Consider the following 19,018-nt stretch of genomic DNA (forward strand, 5'->3'; position numbering starts at 1 on the left):
ATTATTATTGTCGACATTCTCGGGACTTTCATCGACCTTCGCGGATTATTATTGTCGACATTTTGGGGATTTGGCTTACCATTCGTGGATTTTCATGATTCGGTAACCAATTCCCCCCTTTTCCATTGAAACTATGTCCCCCCCCCCCCTTCCCCCCTTCCCCCCTCCCCTCCCCCATTCGCAGTTTTGCAATTCGCGGCATTTCCCATGAACATATCCCCCATGAATAGCGCGGTCCGACAGTTTATAAACTTCCATCAGCACCTGCACTAGTCTTGTATAATGTGTGCTCACAATATTCTTTTCTTGCTTGGTGTGCAAGTGGCTTTAACCCCAAAGTCCACATTGTTGAAAAGATCGTTGTTTGTTTTGTGGTTAAATATTTTGAACATTATCATTTGCCACATGGATGCATGGAGACGGGTGCTTAGACAATCAGTAATGGTGATGCTTTGCACAGCTTCCTGCTCTTTGTTGTACTCTCGTTTTGGTTTCAGCAAAAAGTTAATGGAGCACCATTTGTTTTGATCATGATTGTTTGTGATGGCGATGCATAAACATCTGCGATTGGGAAGAAGGTGATTGATGTTATTTTCTCGCATACTGCGTGTGCAGCCGTGCTGTGTGTGGGTGTGCGCGAGTCGGCAATCGTGTCCAAGGTGTTCACGGCTGTAAACGTGTTGGTGCTGGCGTGCGTCATCGTGTCTAGCTTCATCAAAGGGGATTTGAAGAATTGGCGGCTTGGAGAGGATGACATTTCCAATATTTCCAAGGAATTGTGAGACCCATTTTTTGCTTTTATACTTTTCTCTGTGCTGATTTGACTTGTAGTTGTGGTATCGTCATCATCTTTTGCTTCCTCCTAATTTTTTGTGGGATTGGCTCGGGTACCCTGGTGTATCTGTGGTGTTGTTGTTTTGGAACTACTTCCCTTTTCTTTAATTTACTTGTATTCACCACAATACACTTTCTATCACCAGCAAATCACCAAGCGGTGTCTCTTGTTGGCAAGATTATATCACTCGCAAACAACTTTGACTGAAATGTGAACGATTCTTCCTCAGTGACATTAATCAAACGGTAGTTGCTGGCGTTGGGGGCTTTTTTCCTTTTGGAGTGCACGGTATCCTTCAAGGAGCAGCTACCTGTTTTTACGCATTTGTTGGCTTTGACTGCATTGCCACAACTGGTCAGTATTCCGTAAGCACTTGCTCAAAATGTATGCTCAATGCACCTCTTGTACCAACTTTGGCCCTTAGTGCTATATCACTTTTGATCTACGCTTTCTGTTTTGTTTCCCACATCACAGGAGAGGAGGTTAAGAATCCTCAGCGTGCCATCCCCATGGCTATCATAGTCTCTCTTCTCATCTGCTTCGTTGCATATTTTGGTGTCTCTGCAGCTTTGACGTTGCTCATGCCATACTTCCTGCTAGATGTTGACAGTCCTTTACCCACTGCCTTCCAGTATGTTGGCTGGGATCATGTGCGCTATCTCATTGCTATTGGTGCCCTTTGTGCCCTCACTTCAAGGTGGGTTGTAGAGAATAGGTCACACATGGGATTCTGCATAAAGATTGGTTTCTGAAAGTTTGAGCTGCTCAACTAACATTGGCCCTGGGATACTAGGAGGAACAGAATGGGAATGAATTGGCATGTGTTGAAGAGATTGTGGACATGCATGGTTATGTGCAGGAAGTACTGATGCTCATTCTCATTTGAAATCTGGAGACAGAAACACTGGATAATGGACACAAGGAGACTATTTAACTATGGGGAGAATAAAGCAATGGAAGAATGCCGGTGGGAAAGCAGCCTGGACTTTAAGAGGTTGAGCTTGTGAGGGTTTCTAGATTTGTATAAAATAGAGAGCCCACCAACCTGCTGTCCATCCTTGGGAATCCACCTCCTGTCTTGAGATGCCAATGTTGCGGATGGCCTTGTTTTTTTACCGTCTCAAGAGAAGCAAGATGTGCAGCAGGAGCAGCAGGCCAGAGTGTGGAGACTTACTCCCTGGAGCTTCGTTTGCAAGCCTTGTACTCCATGATAAGCTCAGTGTGGCTCAGGAATGTCATCGCACTATGGAGAATACTTAATTTTTCGAAGGATGGGCTGTTGAGCTTGGAATATTGAGTTTCTTCCATTGCCTTCCCTTTTCTGAAGTGTTTATCACTACCTTATGAAATCCCAGCTGTTATGGTACCCAATGTGCTTTCCCTTCATGCCTGTAATGCTGAAACAGCCTCCATCATACATCAGAACATTTGTTACCACCATGATCATGGAATAATGCGCAAGGTGTCGGTGACAATGGAGTGTCCACTGTGCTTTTAAAAGGCAGTTTTTTTGTTTGTTTGTTTTTGTATACAAGATCGAGGCTCGTGTAAGAGCAAACATTAACCACAAAAAAACAAACTGACACATAAAACATGATAAAGGGAGCGAAAGATAAAATGGGGAGAGAGAGGGAAGCACACAAGTACAACAGTAGAGAACAGGGACATCAGGTGATCTATGGGAGGGATAGGCCTGTGGTGGGGGGTGTGGTGGGGGTATAAAACACATGGACACTGCAAGAATTTCCAGGAAAGAAGTCGGTATTTCAAAAAAGTGTGTGTGGGGTGAATTAACGGGGGTAGAAAAGATCAAGGTTTTGGATGGGGGAAGATAAGAGATGGTGGTGAGCAGCTGTTTTAAAGGCCTGGAGTGGGATTGAAGAGAGTGAGGGAGTTTGTTCCAGAGGCGGGAGAAAAGAGGAATGAAGGAGTGAAGGTGAACAGAGTCTTGATTTTGGCAGTTTCACCATAAGAGGGTTGCAGGCAGATCTTGTGCGACCTGTAGGAATATTTGGGGGACAGAGCACAGACAGAGCTGGGGGAGCAAGGCCGGAGAGGAGTCGGTAGAAGACAAAAAGACCACCTACCTGCCTGCGGTGAGTGAGTGAAAGGCCCTCGGAGTTAACTTCATCGCCTGAGATTCCAGTGATTCTGAAAGCTTTGATTTCAACAGCGTGAAGCCGAGCTATGTGTGAGGAAGGAGCACCGGCCCAGAGGGGAGAACAGTATTCCATTGAGCTGTGGATGAAAGCCTTGTATGTGGTGAGGAGCTCAGGTGTGCCAAGGAAGGACTTCGCACGACGGAGGATGCCCAGTCGGCAACTGGCTTTGGAGGCCAGCTTGAAAATGTGGTTTTTCCAGGAAAGATCATGGCAGATAGTGAGACCCAAAAGCTCGAGTGACAGAACTTCTTGGAGAGGATTGTTGACAAAGTAGATGGGAGGGTTGTCCAGTCGGTCTTTTCGGAGAGACATAGTAAGAGTGTGAGATTTGTCAGGATTGAAAGACATGTTCCACTTGTTTGACCAGTCTGTGATTTTATCCAGATCTGCAGAGAGTGAGGAGGCTGCAAACTGCCCATCTGAGGGATGAGGTATGGAGCGGCAGAGAGTGGAGTCATCAACAAAGAGATAGAGAGGATTTTCCAGAGAGTAGGAGAGATCATTGGGGAAGACCACAAAAAGCACAGGGCCCAGAACACTGCCTTGGGGAACTCCAGCCTGAACAGGAAGGGGAGATGAGAGAGATCCATTCAGGACCACACGTTGACTACGTCCAGCGAGGAAGTCATTGGCAGAGATGAATCACTTATCCACTTGGCAGTGAAACTTGCTGGTAAATCCCCTCTGATATATCTTGGGTATGGATGGAGGTGGTGCAACATTTACCAGGTGCAATGTTGTGTTCTGTGTCCTGGCAAATGTATTGTTTAAAAACAAAGCCTTGTATTCTGTGTTGTGTTTGAATTTCTCCATTTTTAATGTAATCGTTATTTTCTCTTTTGCTGACCTGTTCCCTCACCCTCAGCCTTCTGGGCTCCATATTCCCCCTCCCACGCATAGTATACGCAATGGCCGACGATGGATTGCTATTCCGTTGGCTGGCGAATATATCGCCCCGTTTCCACACACCCCTGTACGCCACAGTCATCTCTGGAATTATTGGAGGTGTGCCCTTCTTAACACCTTTGATCAAATGTACTTCATGCCGTAGCCTGAGCATATTCTAGGCAAAACACGGATCTCTCTTATTTAATTTTGTCATTGTTATCATTGGATACTTGTTAGCCAGAATGATTTTCTGTTCGAAAAGTGGGCCTTTTCATTTTATTACCTGCACTTCTTTGTGACCTTGTCTAGAATCACCTCTCCAAGCCAGGGTTCTTATCTCTATCATGACCTAATCCTCAATTCCTCAATGTGCTGTTGATTTTATGTTTTCAACCTTGAAATGTTTTTTTGTTTTGTTTTTCTGTAAACCCCTTCCGATGCCCTTAGCTATCATGGCTTTCCTGTTTGACCTGATTGCTCTTGTGGATCTGATGTCCATTGGAACACTGCTGTCATATTCTCTTGTGGCTCTTGCTGTCCTCATTCTGCGGTAAGACTACTCCGTGAAGTCTGGTTGTACATACACCACTACTTATCAAGCATACGATAGTAGTCAGTAAAAAATATACAGAAAGGAGTTTGAACTGGTCTGCTCCCTAGAAACAACAGGCATTTTAAGGCCATTTTCCCTGCAAGAGGCGGGGGTTAGCCTTGCGGTCCCCATGACAATGTTTTCCATTTTGCCCTATTTTCTGCATCTCACCTTGTTAACCCCCTTGCCCGCATTTCTTCTTCGACCATCTGTAGCCAAGTCTTTCTCGGTCTTCCCCGTCCTCTACTTCCTTCGACATTCATTCCCATCACTCTTTACAACCAGTCACTTTCATCCTTCCTCAACACATGACCAAACCATCTCAACCTGTTCCTCCTCACAGCATCAATCACAGGCTCTATTCCCATCATCTTTCGCAATTCATCATTTGTCTTCCTCTCTCTCAACGATACTCCACACATCCACCGAACCATTCGCATTTCCACCCTTTCCAGCCTTCGTTGCTGCTCTACGTTCATTACCCATGTCTCACTCCCATAAATCATAACACTTCTCACACATGCAGCATACACCTTTCCCTTCAGCTTCAATGACACTCCCCTCCTCGTCAGCACGCCACTCAGTTCCTGAAACTTCTTCCATGCACATCTCACTCGAGCAACCGTTGCCAAGTCTGATCCACCTTCTCCATTCAGCATGCTTCCATAGAAAAAGAAAATGAAACTTGTCGGATGGAGTTTGAACTGGTAGCTACAATAGTTTGGAGGGGTCTAGGAGGGGGTGAGGGCAGTGTTCTCTTCCACCATATTTGCACAGGTGAGAAATACATTCTTTGTTTCTGAGGATAGCGGCACATCACCCGTGGGGTGATTGGGTCACACCTCCTCCCCCTCATCCCCCCCCCCGGGCACATGCACGCTTACACATTTACAGGTACACACATTTTTAATGTGTAAACTAATACATGCAATTCTAACAATCAAAAATAGCCTTGGCCTCCCTCTCTAAATTCTATCCCATCTTTGCTCTCCCCCACCCTCCACCCCCCCCCCCCCTCCCCAACCCTCTACTCTGGACATGACAAAAATTCTCTACTCTCCACTCTGGACATGCTGATTCTGCTGTCTTAACGTTGGATGGAGGTCCTCGATGCCAAACAGGAAATTAGAGCTGTCTCCCTTGACATATCACGTGCCTTCGATACGGTCTGGCACCCCGCTCTGCTCACCAAACTCTTCTCCTATGATAATAATAATAATAATAATAATTCATTTATTTTGTATAGCGCTTTTCCAGAAGCCCAAACGCGCTTTGACAGAGTGGCAAACATAATGCATAACAATACATGAAAACAACAATTGTAAAAAAGACAAGAATCAACAGGGAAATATTTAAAGCAAAAGGAGGGAGAAGGAGAAGAGATAGTCAGGGGTTAAATGCTGTGGGTTGAATGTTGAATGCAGTGTTGAACAGGTGGGTCTTTAGTGATGTTTTGAATGTGGTGAGTGAGGAGGAGTCTCTGATGGTGTGAGGTAGTGAGTTCCAGAGGGTGGGCGCAGCGATGGAGAAGGCCCTGTCCCCCCAGGATCTGAATTTGGTCCGGATGGAGGGGGTCAGGAGGTTTGTACCAGCAGAGCGGAGGTTGCGGGTGGGAGTGTGTCTGGAGAGGAGGTCAGCCAGGTAGGATGGGGCCAGGTTATGGAGGGCTTTGTATGTCAAGAGGAGGATTTTGTACTGGATTCTCTGGGGGATGGGGAGCCAGTGAAGCTTGTAAAGGACGGGGGTGATGTGGTCACGGGTCCGGGAATGGGTGAGTAGACGGGCAGCGGAGTTCTGAATGTATTGGAGTTTATTGGTGATTTTTGAGGGTGAACCATAGAGGAGGCTATTGCAGTAGTCCAGACGGGAGGTGATGAAGGCGTGGATGAGGGTTTCTGCAGCCGTGGAGGAGAGGGATGAGCGGAGACGGGCAATGTTTTTCAGGTGAAAGAAGGCTGACTTTGTGATCTGTTTAGTGTATTTGTCGAAGGAAAGGGTTTGGTCAAAGATGACGCCAAGATTCCAGATGTGAGGGGAGGTGGATACTGGGATACCGTCGATGTTGAGGGCAAAGTTATGGGTGGATTTTGTGAGCGTTTTTGGGCCAATGATGATTATTTCAGATTTATCACAGTTAAGCTTGAGGAAGTTGATTTGAAGCCAGGATTTTATTTCAGTGATGCAGTTTGTCAGGATAGAGTGGGTGTCGGTGGAGACGAACTTGGTGGAGATGAAAAGCTGGATGTCATCGGCGAAGCAGTGGAATTGGAGACCATGACGGCGGATTAAGTGACCGAGCGGGGACAGGTAAAGGATGAAGAGGAGGGGGCCAAGAACTGAACCTTGGGGGACACCTTGGGGGAGGGGAGCAGTGGGGGATTTGCAGTTATTGATGGAGATGAACTGGCATCTGTCATAGAGGTATGATTTAATCCAAGAGAGGGCAGTGCCGGTAACGTTAAAGGTGGATTCAAGTCGGGTGAGGAGGATAGTGTGATCGATGGTGTCAAAGGCAGCGCTGAGGTCGAGGAGGACGAGAATGTTGAGGTTGCCAGCGTCAGAGGAGAGGAGAAGGTCGTTGGTGATTTTGAGGAGAGCAGTTTCAGTACTGTGGTTGGACCGGAATCCGGATTGGAATGTTTCATACAGGTTATTGGCAGAGAGATGATGTTTGAGTTGAGTGGCTACAGCGCGTTCCAAAACTTTTGACAGAAAGGGTAGGTTGGAGATGGGTCTGAAGTTGTTTAGGGTGTCAGGGTTTAGACCAGGTTTTTTTAGAATGGGGGTAACAGCAGCAATTTTGAGGGAAGGTGGGACGATGCCTGTAGACAGGGAGGAGTTTATTGTTGCAATGATAAGTGGAGAGAGAGCAGGGAGGGAGGCTTTGACAAAGCTGGAGGGGATGGGGTCAAGAGTGCAGGTGGCAGTTTTCATTCCTATGAGGAGTTCAGAGAGGTCAGTAGGGGAGATTGGGGAGAACCGAGACAGGGGATGGCAGGACAAGGGGGGGCAGGTGGTTGGAGGGGGAGCGGGTGCGGCGGTGGTCAAGCTGTTGTAGATGTTGTCAATTTTGCGTTGGAAGAAAGAGAGGAAGGAGATGCAGTTGTCTACTGTGAATGACTGGGTGGTGGTGTTCAGGGGGCGGAGGAGTTTGTTTATTGTCGAGAAGAGTGCTTTTGGGTTTCCGGAGCCAGAGTGGATAATTTGAGAGTAGTAGGCAGAGCGGGCGCGGGAGAGGGCATCTTTGTAGTGTTGTAGGTGGTCCTTGTAGGCTTGGGAGTGAACTGTGAGACCCGTTTTATTGCGGAGTCTTTCAAGTTGGCGAGCACGAGTTTTCATCAGGTGGAGTTCAGGGGTAAACCAGGGAGCAGAATGGGTGAAAGAAACTGTTTTGGTTTTTACAGGCGCAAGCTGGTCAAGGCAGGAGGAGAGAGTGTGGTTGTAGTAGTCAGTGAGGTCAGAAGGGGTGTGGAGGTCAATGAAGGGAGAAGTGGACATTTTTTCAGAGAGGGTGGATGAGAATGAGGTAGGTGAAAGAGCGTTTAGCTTACGGAAGTTGATTGTGCGATAATGCCTTGGTGTTGGGGCGGGGATGTTGATGGTCAGAGTGATGGCTAAGTGGTCAGAGAGGGTGAGGTCAGAGCCATAGAGATGGTGCAAATTTAATCCAGTGGAGCAGACAAGGTCCAAAATGTGACCACGGATATGGGTAGGAAAGTCGACATGTTGAGTGAGGTTAAAGCAGGTGAGTAAATCAGTGAAGTCAGTGGTTATTGTGGAGTCAGTGGAGTCCATGTGGATATTGAAATCACCAAGGAGGAGGATTGAGGGGGAGAGGGAACATAGCTGGGTCAGAAAGTAGGAGAAGTCAGACAGGAATGATGGGTGTGGTTTGGGAGGGCGGTAGACGACAGCCATGACTGACTGCGTGCGACCAGAGAGTTTTAAAGCCAGGTGTTCAAATGATGGAGCAGATGAGATGGAGATGAGGTTGGTCTTGATGTCTTGACGGTGGATAACGGCAATTCCACCACCTCGGCCCTCCGAGCGTGGTTTATTGACGTAGGAATATCCATTGGGTGTGGTGAGGTTAAGTGTGTAGTAGTCCAGAGGTTGTTGCCAGGTTTCGGTGAGACAGAGAAAGTCCAGTTTGTTATCCAGGATGTATTCGTTCAGGATGAGGCATTTGTTGTTGAGGGACCGGGTGTTGAACAGGGTGAGCTTGATGTTGTTTTGAACAGCAGGGATGAATTCAGGTGATTTAGCCAGGGTTCGTAGGCAGGAGGTGCGATCGTGTGCGTTGCTGTGACCAGGTGCGCTGGGACGAAGAGTGAGAGTGCGCTGAGCCGACCAGAGGACGGGGATGGAGTGACCTGATTGCAAATAAACAAACTTACGACCGGAGCCACGGTGAATGTACCTGGGTCGTCGGAGGAGTCCATTTGATTTGATGGCAGAGATGCATGATGGGGTGGAGCGGGTATTGAGCAGAAGAAGCCTTGCGGCGGAGTACCTCAGAGCCATGCCAGGCAGGAGCGAAGGGACGAGTACGAGGCCAAGGTCGAGGAGGCAAAGCGGCAAACGCAGCGGCAAACGACTGCAGCCGCTAATCAAGACCACAGCGGCAAACAGCCACCGCCGCAAACAACGGGAGCGGGCCTGAGGAAACAGTGGAGGAGCCGGGCAGGCGAAGCCAGAATCAGAGCCGGGACCGAGCAGAGGGCAGACCCAACGGTCAAAAATCCGCCACGACCACCAGAAAAGCAAACTATGTACAATGGCCCAGTCGGAGAAGCGGCGAACAAGTAACGCCAGCGTCCTCTCCAGACCGGACCGGAAGCGGAAGTCCCTTTTTGAGGGACTTGAGGAACTCAACCACCTGAACTGTCGAACAAACTTTTTTTTTACGAAAAGAGTTGCATAAAGTTCGCAAAACGGCCTCATCATTTTTCGATGGAAGGAGATGCAGTGCCCATGACATTTGACATGACAGACATTTCCATATCCATGGAAATCTCCACGCATGGCTTGCGGACTTCCTCTCTGGTCGTAGTCAACGTGTGGTCCTGAATGGGTTTCTCTCATCTCCCCTTCCTGTTCAGGCTGGAGTTCCCCAAGGCAGTGTTCTGGGCCCTGTGCTTTTTCTGGTCTTCATCAATGATCTCTCTGAATCTCTTGAAAATCCTCTCTATCTCTTTGCTGATGACTCCACTCTCTGCCGCTCCATTCCTCCTCCCTCAGATCGGCAGTCTGCAGCCTTCTCACTCTCTGCAGACCTGGACAAAATCACAGACTGGTCAAACAAGTGGAACATGTCTTTCAATCCTGACAAATCTCTCACTTTCACTATGTCTCTCCAAAAAGATCGTCTGGAAAACCCTCCCATCTACTTTCTGAACAACCCTCTCCAAGAAGTTCTGTCACTCAAGCTTTTGGGTCTCATTATCTGCTATGATCTATCGACCGACTGGGCATCCTCCATCGTGCGAAGTCCTTCCTTGGCACACCTGAGCTCCTCACCACATGCAAGGCTTTCATCCGCAGCTCAATGGAATACTGTTTTCCCCTCTGGGCTGGTGCTCCTGCCTCACACCTAGCTTGTCTTCACGCTGTTGAAACCAAAGCTTTCAGATTCATTGGAATCTCCCGTGATGAAGCTAACTCCGAGGGCCTTTCACTCACTCACCACAGGCAGGTAGGTGGTCTTTCTGTCTTCTTCCGACTCCTATCCACCCGAGCTCCCCCAGCTCTATCTGTGCTCTGTCCCCCAAATATTCCTACAGGTCGCACAAGATCTGCCAGCAACCCTCTTCTGGTGAAATTGCCTCTCTGCTCACTCTCTGCTCACCTTCACTCCTTCATTCCTCTTTACTCCCGCCTCTGGAACAAACTCCCTCACTCTCTTCAATCCCACTCCTCCCTCCCGGTCTTTAGAACAGCTGTTCACCACCATCTCTTATCTTCCCCCATCCAAAACCTTGATCTCTTCTACCCCCGTTAATTCAACCCAGATCCACTTTTTTTGAAATACCGACTTCTTTCTTTCCTGGAAGTTCTAGCAGTGTCCATGTGTTTTATGCCTCTCCCACCGCCCCCCTCCCCTGCCTTCACATGCCTCCTCCGCCCAAGCCCTTTCCCTCCCACAGATCTTCCGTTGTCCCTGTTCTCTGCTGTTGTGCTTGTGCGCTTCCCTCTCACTCCCCATCTTGTCTCCTGCTCCCTTTATTGTATGTTTTGTGTGTCCGTTTGCTTTTATTTGTGATTGATGTTAGCTCTTACACGAGTCTCAATCTTGTATCCAAGAAAAAAAAAGCTGAGTCCTCACCCTTCCCCTCCCAATCCTAAGGCATCAATTCCCTCCCCACACTTAAAACTCCAACCCCGCCCCATACCCTGTCTCATCTTTACTTTCACCCTCCTCCCTCTCACAAAAGCGAACAGACATTCCCACGTCTAAACCAGAATATGTAACGCTTTCTGCTCCCCTATCATCCTATCACTGACTTCTCAGAAACCAGGCACATTCGCCTGTTCAACTCACAATTTTAAGAGCAAATAATCAGAAATAATAGCAAGCTGCGTAATCTGCGTAAAAGCGCTTTTTGAGAGAAACTGTTCTGAAGGGTTCCTAAATTTGCGGTTGTAGTACAGAAATTGTTGATGAAGCATGCACGGCTCCTTTTATATATAATCACTTATTTTATATACATACAGTGCCCTCCATAAGTATTGGAACAGTGAAGTCAAATGTGTTGTTATTGCTACATACTGTACTCAAGAAATTTGGATTTGAGATAAATAAAAATAAATTAATATGTGGCAAGAGTACAGAAGAACCACCTTTAGAGGCCATTTTTCCCCACAGATTGGGGGTTGGCCTTTTTTGGGCACCGTGGTCCCATTTTTGAAGCAATGTTTTAAGGCAGGATGCCCTTCCTGCCACCAACCCTGTTGGTCGCCTCTTGCGACACACAGGGAATTACCAGTGAACTGGTACTCAATTTGCCGACCTCGGAAGCATGACAGGCTGAGTCAACCCCCCTGGCATTAATTCAGCGATTGACCGGGATTCGAACCCAGGATCCTAGGATCCCAAGCCGGCACCCCAACCGCTAAGCCAACACCAGGCTATGCAAGAGTACAGAAGGTCGGCTTTTATTTCTTGGTATTTTTATGCATATATGTTTTACCATTGCAGAACAATAGCACTTTGTATGTTCAGTCCCCCAATTTTAGGACCATCACTGGGCTATGATGGGTGGAGAGACTTAGCTTTGCGAATGGGAGAGGGGTTGGTCTGTGATTGGGCATGTGTAATCAATCGTCAGGGAGGGATGTGGGGTGAACTGTTGCTACCAGCCTTTGCTTGCCCCTCGCTCGTTATTTTGCTCCCTGTTGAGCCTGCCTGCTATCTCATGCCATCGTTCCCTTGAGAAAGTTAACATTGACAAGAGTGCAACAGCCAGAGGTTCTTCGCTCCATTCCTGCTATTTGCCTATGACTTGCCTGCTTTGGTGTGGACGACATTTTTGTGGGGCGTCATAGCCGGGATAGATTCTTGTATTAAGTTCATGTTTATCAATTGTGTCTGGGATTCTGTGTCTTGACAACTTGTTTGTTTATTTCATAAAGGCTCCATGTGCATTCCTCATTCCCACCAATTTGCCACGTTGACAATTGGAGTTACGGATTGATGACCCTTGGAGGAATAAATTGGGAATTTGCTCAATTATAACTGATGCCGTTTTACACTTTGGAGTAGGAGATGACGGCCCAGCTCTAAACTGTCGTACTGGTGTTTTGCACGCAGGAAAAAGCATCAATGACATGTGTATGGGCATCCCTCAGATAGACGTTAAACTGGGCGTCCCACCTTCTGGCATTACTTGGTGTATGTTAATTCAAGATTCAATCATATCCTTCGCGAAGAGCAGGTGGGCCATTGCTGACACCCTGGCCAAATTCCAAATTCGTACTGTAACCTATAGGGTGCACCGCATTAGTGGCGTAACCACAAAACAAGCAAATGATTCTTCCTGCAGCAATGTGCTGCACACAAAATAACAACTAGATGGAAAGATCTAAGTGTAAGCAGAAATCAGTTTGTGATGCCAAAGTGTCCCTATTTGGGGTTGAAGTTAACGAAGAATGAATGAGAGGCCAAGGATCAGCAGCAGAATTTCAAAGTTAAGTCTGTTCACAATTGTATTTTGTCGAAACTGTATTTATCGTTCGGTGTGTGAACTTATAGTGTCCCCCTTGGAAGTTTCTCGGTGTTTATCTTTCATAAATTAATCGTTTGCCGCGTCGCGAGCAAGGCCTTGCAGCCTCAGGCTTCCCCCGTCGAAGGTTGTTCCTTCCTTCGCTGTTTTGCTAGCTTTTTTGATTTCCCCTTCTCCACCAAGCTTCACCAAACATCTACTATTTGTCTAACGTTGTAACCCCCACACCCCCCCCCCCCCCCACCCCCCAAAAACAAACAAAAAAACAAACAAAAAAAACTTTTATTTCCCTTTCTCCTCGTGTGCTTTTGCCTCTGCCCACGTGCGCTGTCTCGCTCCGCCCCCATTTTCCCCTTTCCTTCCACCTTTTGCCCTGTTCAAGTGACTCGTGGTCGTCGCTCTAGGCTTCCTCTCCCCATTGGTATTTTTGTGAATATAAGATTGTTCTTCACAGTTCTGTTTAAATATGTTTCAACTATCCCCTTCAGTGTTTTATTCAGTGGTTTATTACAACACGCTGTTTTTCTTCTTATTTAAAAGGCTCCTTTCAATTTCCTCTTCAACTCATTCCATTTCAAAAAAATATTCAATCTCTTATGATTCCAAATCACTCCATGCTCTAAATTCTCATTCATTCCATCCCTCCTCCATCGTTCTTAAACGAATCGCTAACTTGAAAATCACAACAAACCCAATTTGTTATATATGTTCATCTTTCATTAATCATCCACTTTCTAAACTCCCCCCTTGCCCCTCCCCTTCAAATCTCCACCCCAACCATCCCTCCCAAATTCTCCCTCCTCCCATCTCCTTCTCAAAGCTGCCTCCTCCCCACTTCCTCTCCCTCCTATGTCATACCTCCACCTCCCCCAACCTTCTACTTTCCTCTGCCTCCCCTCAAACAAACTCTCACTGTGCCTCATTCCATCACCATCAAACCTTTCGTCCTCATCATCCTTCCCTTTCTTGTAACTCTTCTGTAATCTCTGACACACTATCAACTGCTCTTCCTACATCCCCCTCTCACCCTTCATCTGACCCTACCCCTCCCCTCCCCTGTCCTGCACCCGATGCTCCCCCTCTCTCCTCACTAACGGTATGGACCTCAAACATCCGGGGCCTTCGCTCAAACCTGATTGATCTCTCCATTCAGGTTGCTTCTGAAAATCCAGACTTGATCTGCTTAACAGAAACTTTCCTCCTTCAAGATGTCTCTGATTCCTTAATATCTCTTCCTGGTTACTCCCTCCTCCGGTACGATAGACCTGATCCTCGTCCTGGTGGTGGGGTGGCTATCTTTATCAAAAACTCTCTTCCTCACTCTCCCTGCACTGCCCTCTCTCCACCCCACCCACAGGAGTACCTCTGGCTACGGCTTCCTCTCCGCTCCCACCTTTTGTTCATATGTGTTCTGTACCGTCCTCCAAACAGTGATGACTCCATTTACATTTCTCTGTTGGACAACATGGACCAACTTCTATCAACTCATCCAAACTCTCTCTTCCTCATATGTGGCGACTTCAACTGTCATCATGCCAGCTGGCTGGGTGTGGGTTCATCTCTCACCAGCCATGGCACCTCAGCAAAGGACTTCTGCGACTCATTGGGACTGACACAATCTGTCAATTTCCCGTCCCGGATCTCAGTCAATGGAGTATCTTCTCTTCTGGACTTGTTTATGACTAACTTCCCTGCAAATGTCTGCTGCTCTTCTTCTGCTCCAATCGGTTCTTCTGATCATGTGCTTGTTAAAGTGGACATCTCACTGGCCATTCTCAGAGAGCCTCCTCAGCGCCGACGAGTCTGGCATTTCACTCAGGCTGACTGGCACGGTCTGCAAGCAGCCATCAATCAACTGGACTGGTCTCCCATCTCTAATGCCTCTGACATCAATTCTTCCTGGGAATTCTTCCAAAGCAAACTGCTCTCTCTCATGCACAGATTTATCCCATCTCGTCTTCAGTTGTCTTACCCTTCCTCCCGTCCATGGTACACTGAATCTTAAGGTGAGGCAGTTGCCCTGAAACAACTTGCCTTTGCGTCTTGGAAGGCAAATCCAACTGAAGGCAATCTCAGTTCCTTCCACCAAGCTCGAAACAAGTGTGTTTCTACCCTCAGGAGTGCCAGGAAGCACTATCTCTCTACACTCAAGATTGAACTCTCAAACCTGTCTCCTTCCTCCAAATCCTGGTGGCGTCTGGTCAAATCCGTTTCTGGTGTTTGTTCCCCCTCCATCCCCTCCCTTACCTCAAATGGCTACACAGTTGACACCGCACGTGACAAAGCCGAATGCCTCAACTCTGTGTTTGCCTCAAAATCTTGTGTCCCAAACCCATCTCTCTCTGTTCCCACCTTTCCCAGTCGAACCCAACTGCTCCTGGACTCTGTGTCCTTCTCTCCTGACAAGGTGGAGAAGTTTTTATCAAACCTCGACTCTGATTCTGCAACTGGACCAGATGGCATCAGCCCTCGGGTCCTAAAATCCTGCTCTGCCGCTCTATCTCACCCTCTCTCTGTTCTTTTCACCCTCTCTTTTGCTCAAGGTCATCTGCCAGCATCTTGGAAATCAGCAAACATTACCGCTTTACACAAAAAAGGTGCAAAAACAGATCCTTGCAACTACAGACCAATCAGCCTGCTCCCAATTATCAGCAAAGTCATGGAATCCATCATTGCTTCAGATATCAAATCCTTCCTCTTCTCCAATGGCTTGATCTCTGATCATCAATTTGGATTCAGACCAGGTCATTCTACTCTGGACATGTTGCTTCTGCTGTCTCAACAATGGATGGAGGTCCTCAATGCCAAACAGGAAATCAGAGCTGTCTCACTTGACATATCACGTGCCTTCGATACGGTCTGGCACCCAGCTTTGCTCACCAAACTCACCTATGGTATTCAGGGAAATCTCCACTCATGGCTTGCGGATTTCCTCTCTGGTCGTAGGCAACGTGTGGCCCTGAATGGATTTCTCTCATCTTCCCTCCCTGTTCTGGCTGGAGTTCCCCAAGGTAGTGTTCTGGGCCCTGTGCTATTTCTGGTCTTCATCAATGACCTCTCCGACTCTCTGGAAAATCCTCTCTATCTCTTTGCTGATGACTCCACTATCTGCCGCTCCATTCCTCATCCCTCAGATCGGCAGTCTGCAGCCTCCTCACTCTCTGCAGACCTGGACAAAATCACAGACTGGTCAAACAAGTGGAACATGTCTTTCAATCCTGACAAATCTCACACTCTTACAATGTCTCTCCGAAAGGACCGACTGGACAACCCTCCCATCTACTTTCTCAACAATCCTCTCCAAGAAGTTCTGTCGCTCAAGCTTTTGGGTCTCACTATCTGCCATGATCTTTCTTGGGAAAACCACATTTCCAAGCTGGCCTCCAAAGCCAATCGCCGACTGGGCATCCTCCGTCGTGCGAAGTCCTTCCGAGGCACACCTGAGCTCCTCACCGCATACAAGCCTTTCATCCGCAGCTCAATGGAATACTGTTCTCCCCTATGGGCTGGTGCTCCTGCCTCTCACCTAGCTCGGCTTCTCGCTGTTGAAACCAAAGCTTTCAGAATCATTGGAATCTCCCATGATGAAGCTATCTCCGAGGGCCTTTCACTCACTCACCGCAGACACGTAGGTGGTCTTTCTGTCTTCTACCGACTCCTCTCCGGCCTAGCTCCCCCAGCTCTCCCTGTGCTCTGTCCCCCAAATATTCCTACAGGTCGCACAAGATCTGCCAGCAACCCTCTGATGGTTAAACTGCCGAAATCTCGGCTCTCTGCTCACCTTCACTCTTTTATTCCTCTTTTCTCCTGCCTCTGGAACAAACTCCCACACTCCCTTCAATCCCACTCATCCCTCCAGGTCTTTAAAACAGCTGTTCACCACCATCTCTTATCTTCCCCCATCGAAAACCTTGATCTTTTCTACCCCCGGTAATTCACCCCAGAGTCCTTGCAGTGTTCATATGTTTTATTCCTCTCCCACCTCCCCCCAAGTCCTCCCGATGTCCCTTCTCTCAAATGTTGTGTTTGTGTCCTTCCCCCTCTCTCCCCCATCTTGTCTGCCGCTCCCCTTGTTTTTTGTGTTTTGTGTGTCGGTTTGTATTTTTGTGTGATTAATGTTAGCTCTTTCACGAGCCTCGATCTTGTATACAAAAAAAAAAAAAAAATGGATTGGCAACAGTGGGTTTGACACAATTCATGAAATCCATGCTTAAATTTCTGTGACATGAATTCAGAGTTATGGAGGAGGGCACATCATCAGGTTCAAATGACAGGTTGATCTGGTTACCATTAACTTGGCAAAAATGTTGATGTTGAAATTCCTTAAAATTACACCAAGGGGGAATGAGGAAAAAGAAAACAAATCCTGAGGGAACACTTACGGATGATAGCAAGTTATACATGGTGAGTTTGTTGAATTGGCCAGCAAAGTCCAGAAGTAATGTATATGAGTTGTACTTATCCTTGGTCTCATTTGTACACTATAACATGTTTTTACCCTAGGACAGCTGCTGCTCTCTAAACCATGGCCAAGGGCCATTTGTCTCAACCAAGAGGTAAGGACAGTCTGCCTGGACATATCTCTGGAATTTGACATCTTTGTCATCCTGGCATCCTGCACTGCTCGTCATTTGTGCAGTAAATGCATTGCTGTAAATATAGAAAACTCGTCAATCCTCAGCAGTAACCTGGACCCAATCTGTTTCCTGATCTCCACAAACAACCTTTTTGTTGTTTATGGAGATCTCAGTGTCCATAAGTATTGGACACTGTCCACCTTGTTTATGGACATGCCATATATGAAAATAGCATGCTCTGGAAAAGTCGTTTAATTTTATTTAATTTTATTTTTAATAGAGATATATCCATTCGGGCTGGGAGATATTGATATTTTCGCTGGTCGATTTTATCATCCCTCCAAGTATCGATGATCTGGCGATGTATTGACAACAAATAGTGGAGGTGAGGCACGAAAACCCGAACTTTTGTGCAACTGGTGGGCCCGTTGGTCCTTTTGACCAAATTTTCATTGGCCTTCACGGCCTTGTTGCATACCTGCCTGCTGTAGTGCTTGGGCCTTAGCATACCTTTCACCAATCCCAGATGTGCTTGGGCCAGGGCGGTAGGGGAGGTAAGAGAGGGATTATATGTTTGTTGGTTCACGAGTTATCAAGTGACCACTATATTCATCATGTGTGTATGTGTGTGTGTGCGTGTGTGTCTGTCTGTCTGTCTGTGTGTCTCTGTCTCTGTCCGCAGCATAACTACCCGATGATATAATCCGATCTTGATGAAACTTGGGTGGGAGGTTGATATCATGATCTAGTTGTGTCCTGCCTAGAGTGGGCATATTGCGCCCATTGTGGGCGGAGCGACGCCCGAAAAAGATGTCTCTTTAGGGGGTAATCGAGTTCAAGCTACATCTTCTCCGAGGGGTTTGGTGGAATCTGACAGGGGTTTCGGTATTTGGTTAGGCCAATGTCATGTGTCCTGCCCCACGGAGCTCAATTTTCATTTTTATTTTTTTTCCTTCTTTAAAATTATTTATTTTTTTGGTTTTGTTTGTTTATTAATTTCCATTTCATTTTTCACCGAATTTTCGGTATTGTGTAGCTAACTAATCTCATAACTGATTATACATTATTTTCTATCTCATTTCAAGGTCAGTAACCTTCGTTTTGACATTTCCGGGCCTGGCCTGTCCAGGCCTGTTTCGGTTATAGTCCGTCCTTTGTCATTGAATACCGCTCGCTCGTGAACCATCGTCGTCCCCTGACTTGTTATTATTATTATTGCCAAATGATACTCCAACTGGGTTTGATTCCTGATCTGGGCATGTAATTTTCCCACATATGTCAATTAATTATTTATAATCCTGTTCATTTATTACCTCCGCCACCAAAGGTGGATGGAGGTTATGTTTTCACCCCTGTCTGGTTTGTCTGTGTGTCTGTCTGTGAACAAGATATCTCAAAAAGTTCTGGACGGATTCGGACGACGTTTTGTGGATATGTTGTGTGTGTGAAAAAGACTAATCGATTCGATTTTGATGGATCTGAATATGGATTCGGATACGAGAAATATTTAATTTTACAGTTATTCTACACCATTGAGAGATTGGGCGAAAGGCGATATACAACATGATATTGAAAAAAAGTTATGGACGAGTTATGACTAAACTTGGTGGACGAGTTAGTTTGGTGTCGAGAACAAGCCGATTCAACTTTGTTTCAGGTCTGAATCCACATCCGGCCTATCAATCAGTGGCACACAAACCTAAACTGTTCAGCCTGGCAGAGGTGTGTGCTCTACTGAGTGC

At 47.0% G+C, this 19,018-nt stretch overlaps 1 protein-coding gene across 4 annotated transcripts in view; it reads left to right on the forward strand.

Moving 5' to 3' along the window:
- LOC137439682 (cationic amino acid transporter 2) overlaps nucleotides 1-19,018 on the forward strand; it is a 77,906-nt gene that overhangs the window by 41,573 nt on the left and 17,315 nt on the right. For all 4 annotated transcript variants that reach the window (XM_078769295.1, XM_078769293.1, XM_078769292.1 and 1 more), the window contains exons 4-8: nucleotides 616-778; nucleotides 1,065-1,189; nucleotides 1,310-1,532; nucleotides 3,863-4,002; nucleotides 4,333-4,435. In XM_078769295.1, coding sequence (XP_078625421.1) covers nucleotides 616-778; nucleotides 1,065-1,189; nucleotides 1,310-1,532; nucleotides 3,863-4,002; nucleotides 4,333-4,435 — 754 coding nt within the window. The remainder of the gene's footprint in view (nucleotides 1-615; nucleotides 779-1,064; nucleotides 1,190-1,309; nucleotides 1,533-3,862; nucleotides 4,003-4,332; nucleotides 4,436-19,018) is intronic.

Source organism: Myxine glutinosa, unplaced genomic scaffold (genome assembly GCF_964187855.1).
Source record: "Myxine glutinosa unplaced genomic scaffold, kmMyxGlut1.1 SCAFFOLD_2003, whole genome shotgun sequence".
Taxonomy (NCBI): domain Eukaryota; kingdom Metazoa; phylum Chordata; class Myxini; order Myxiniformes; family Myxinidae; genus Myxine; species Myxine glutinosa.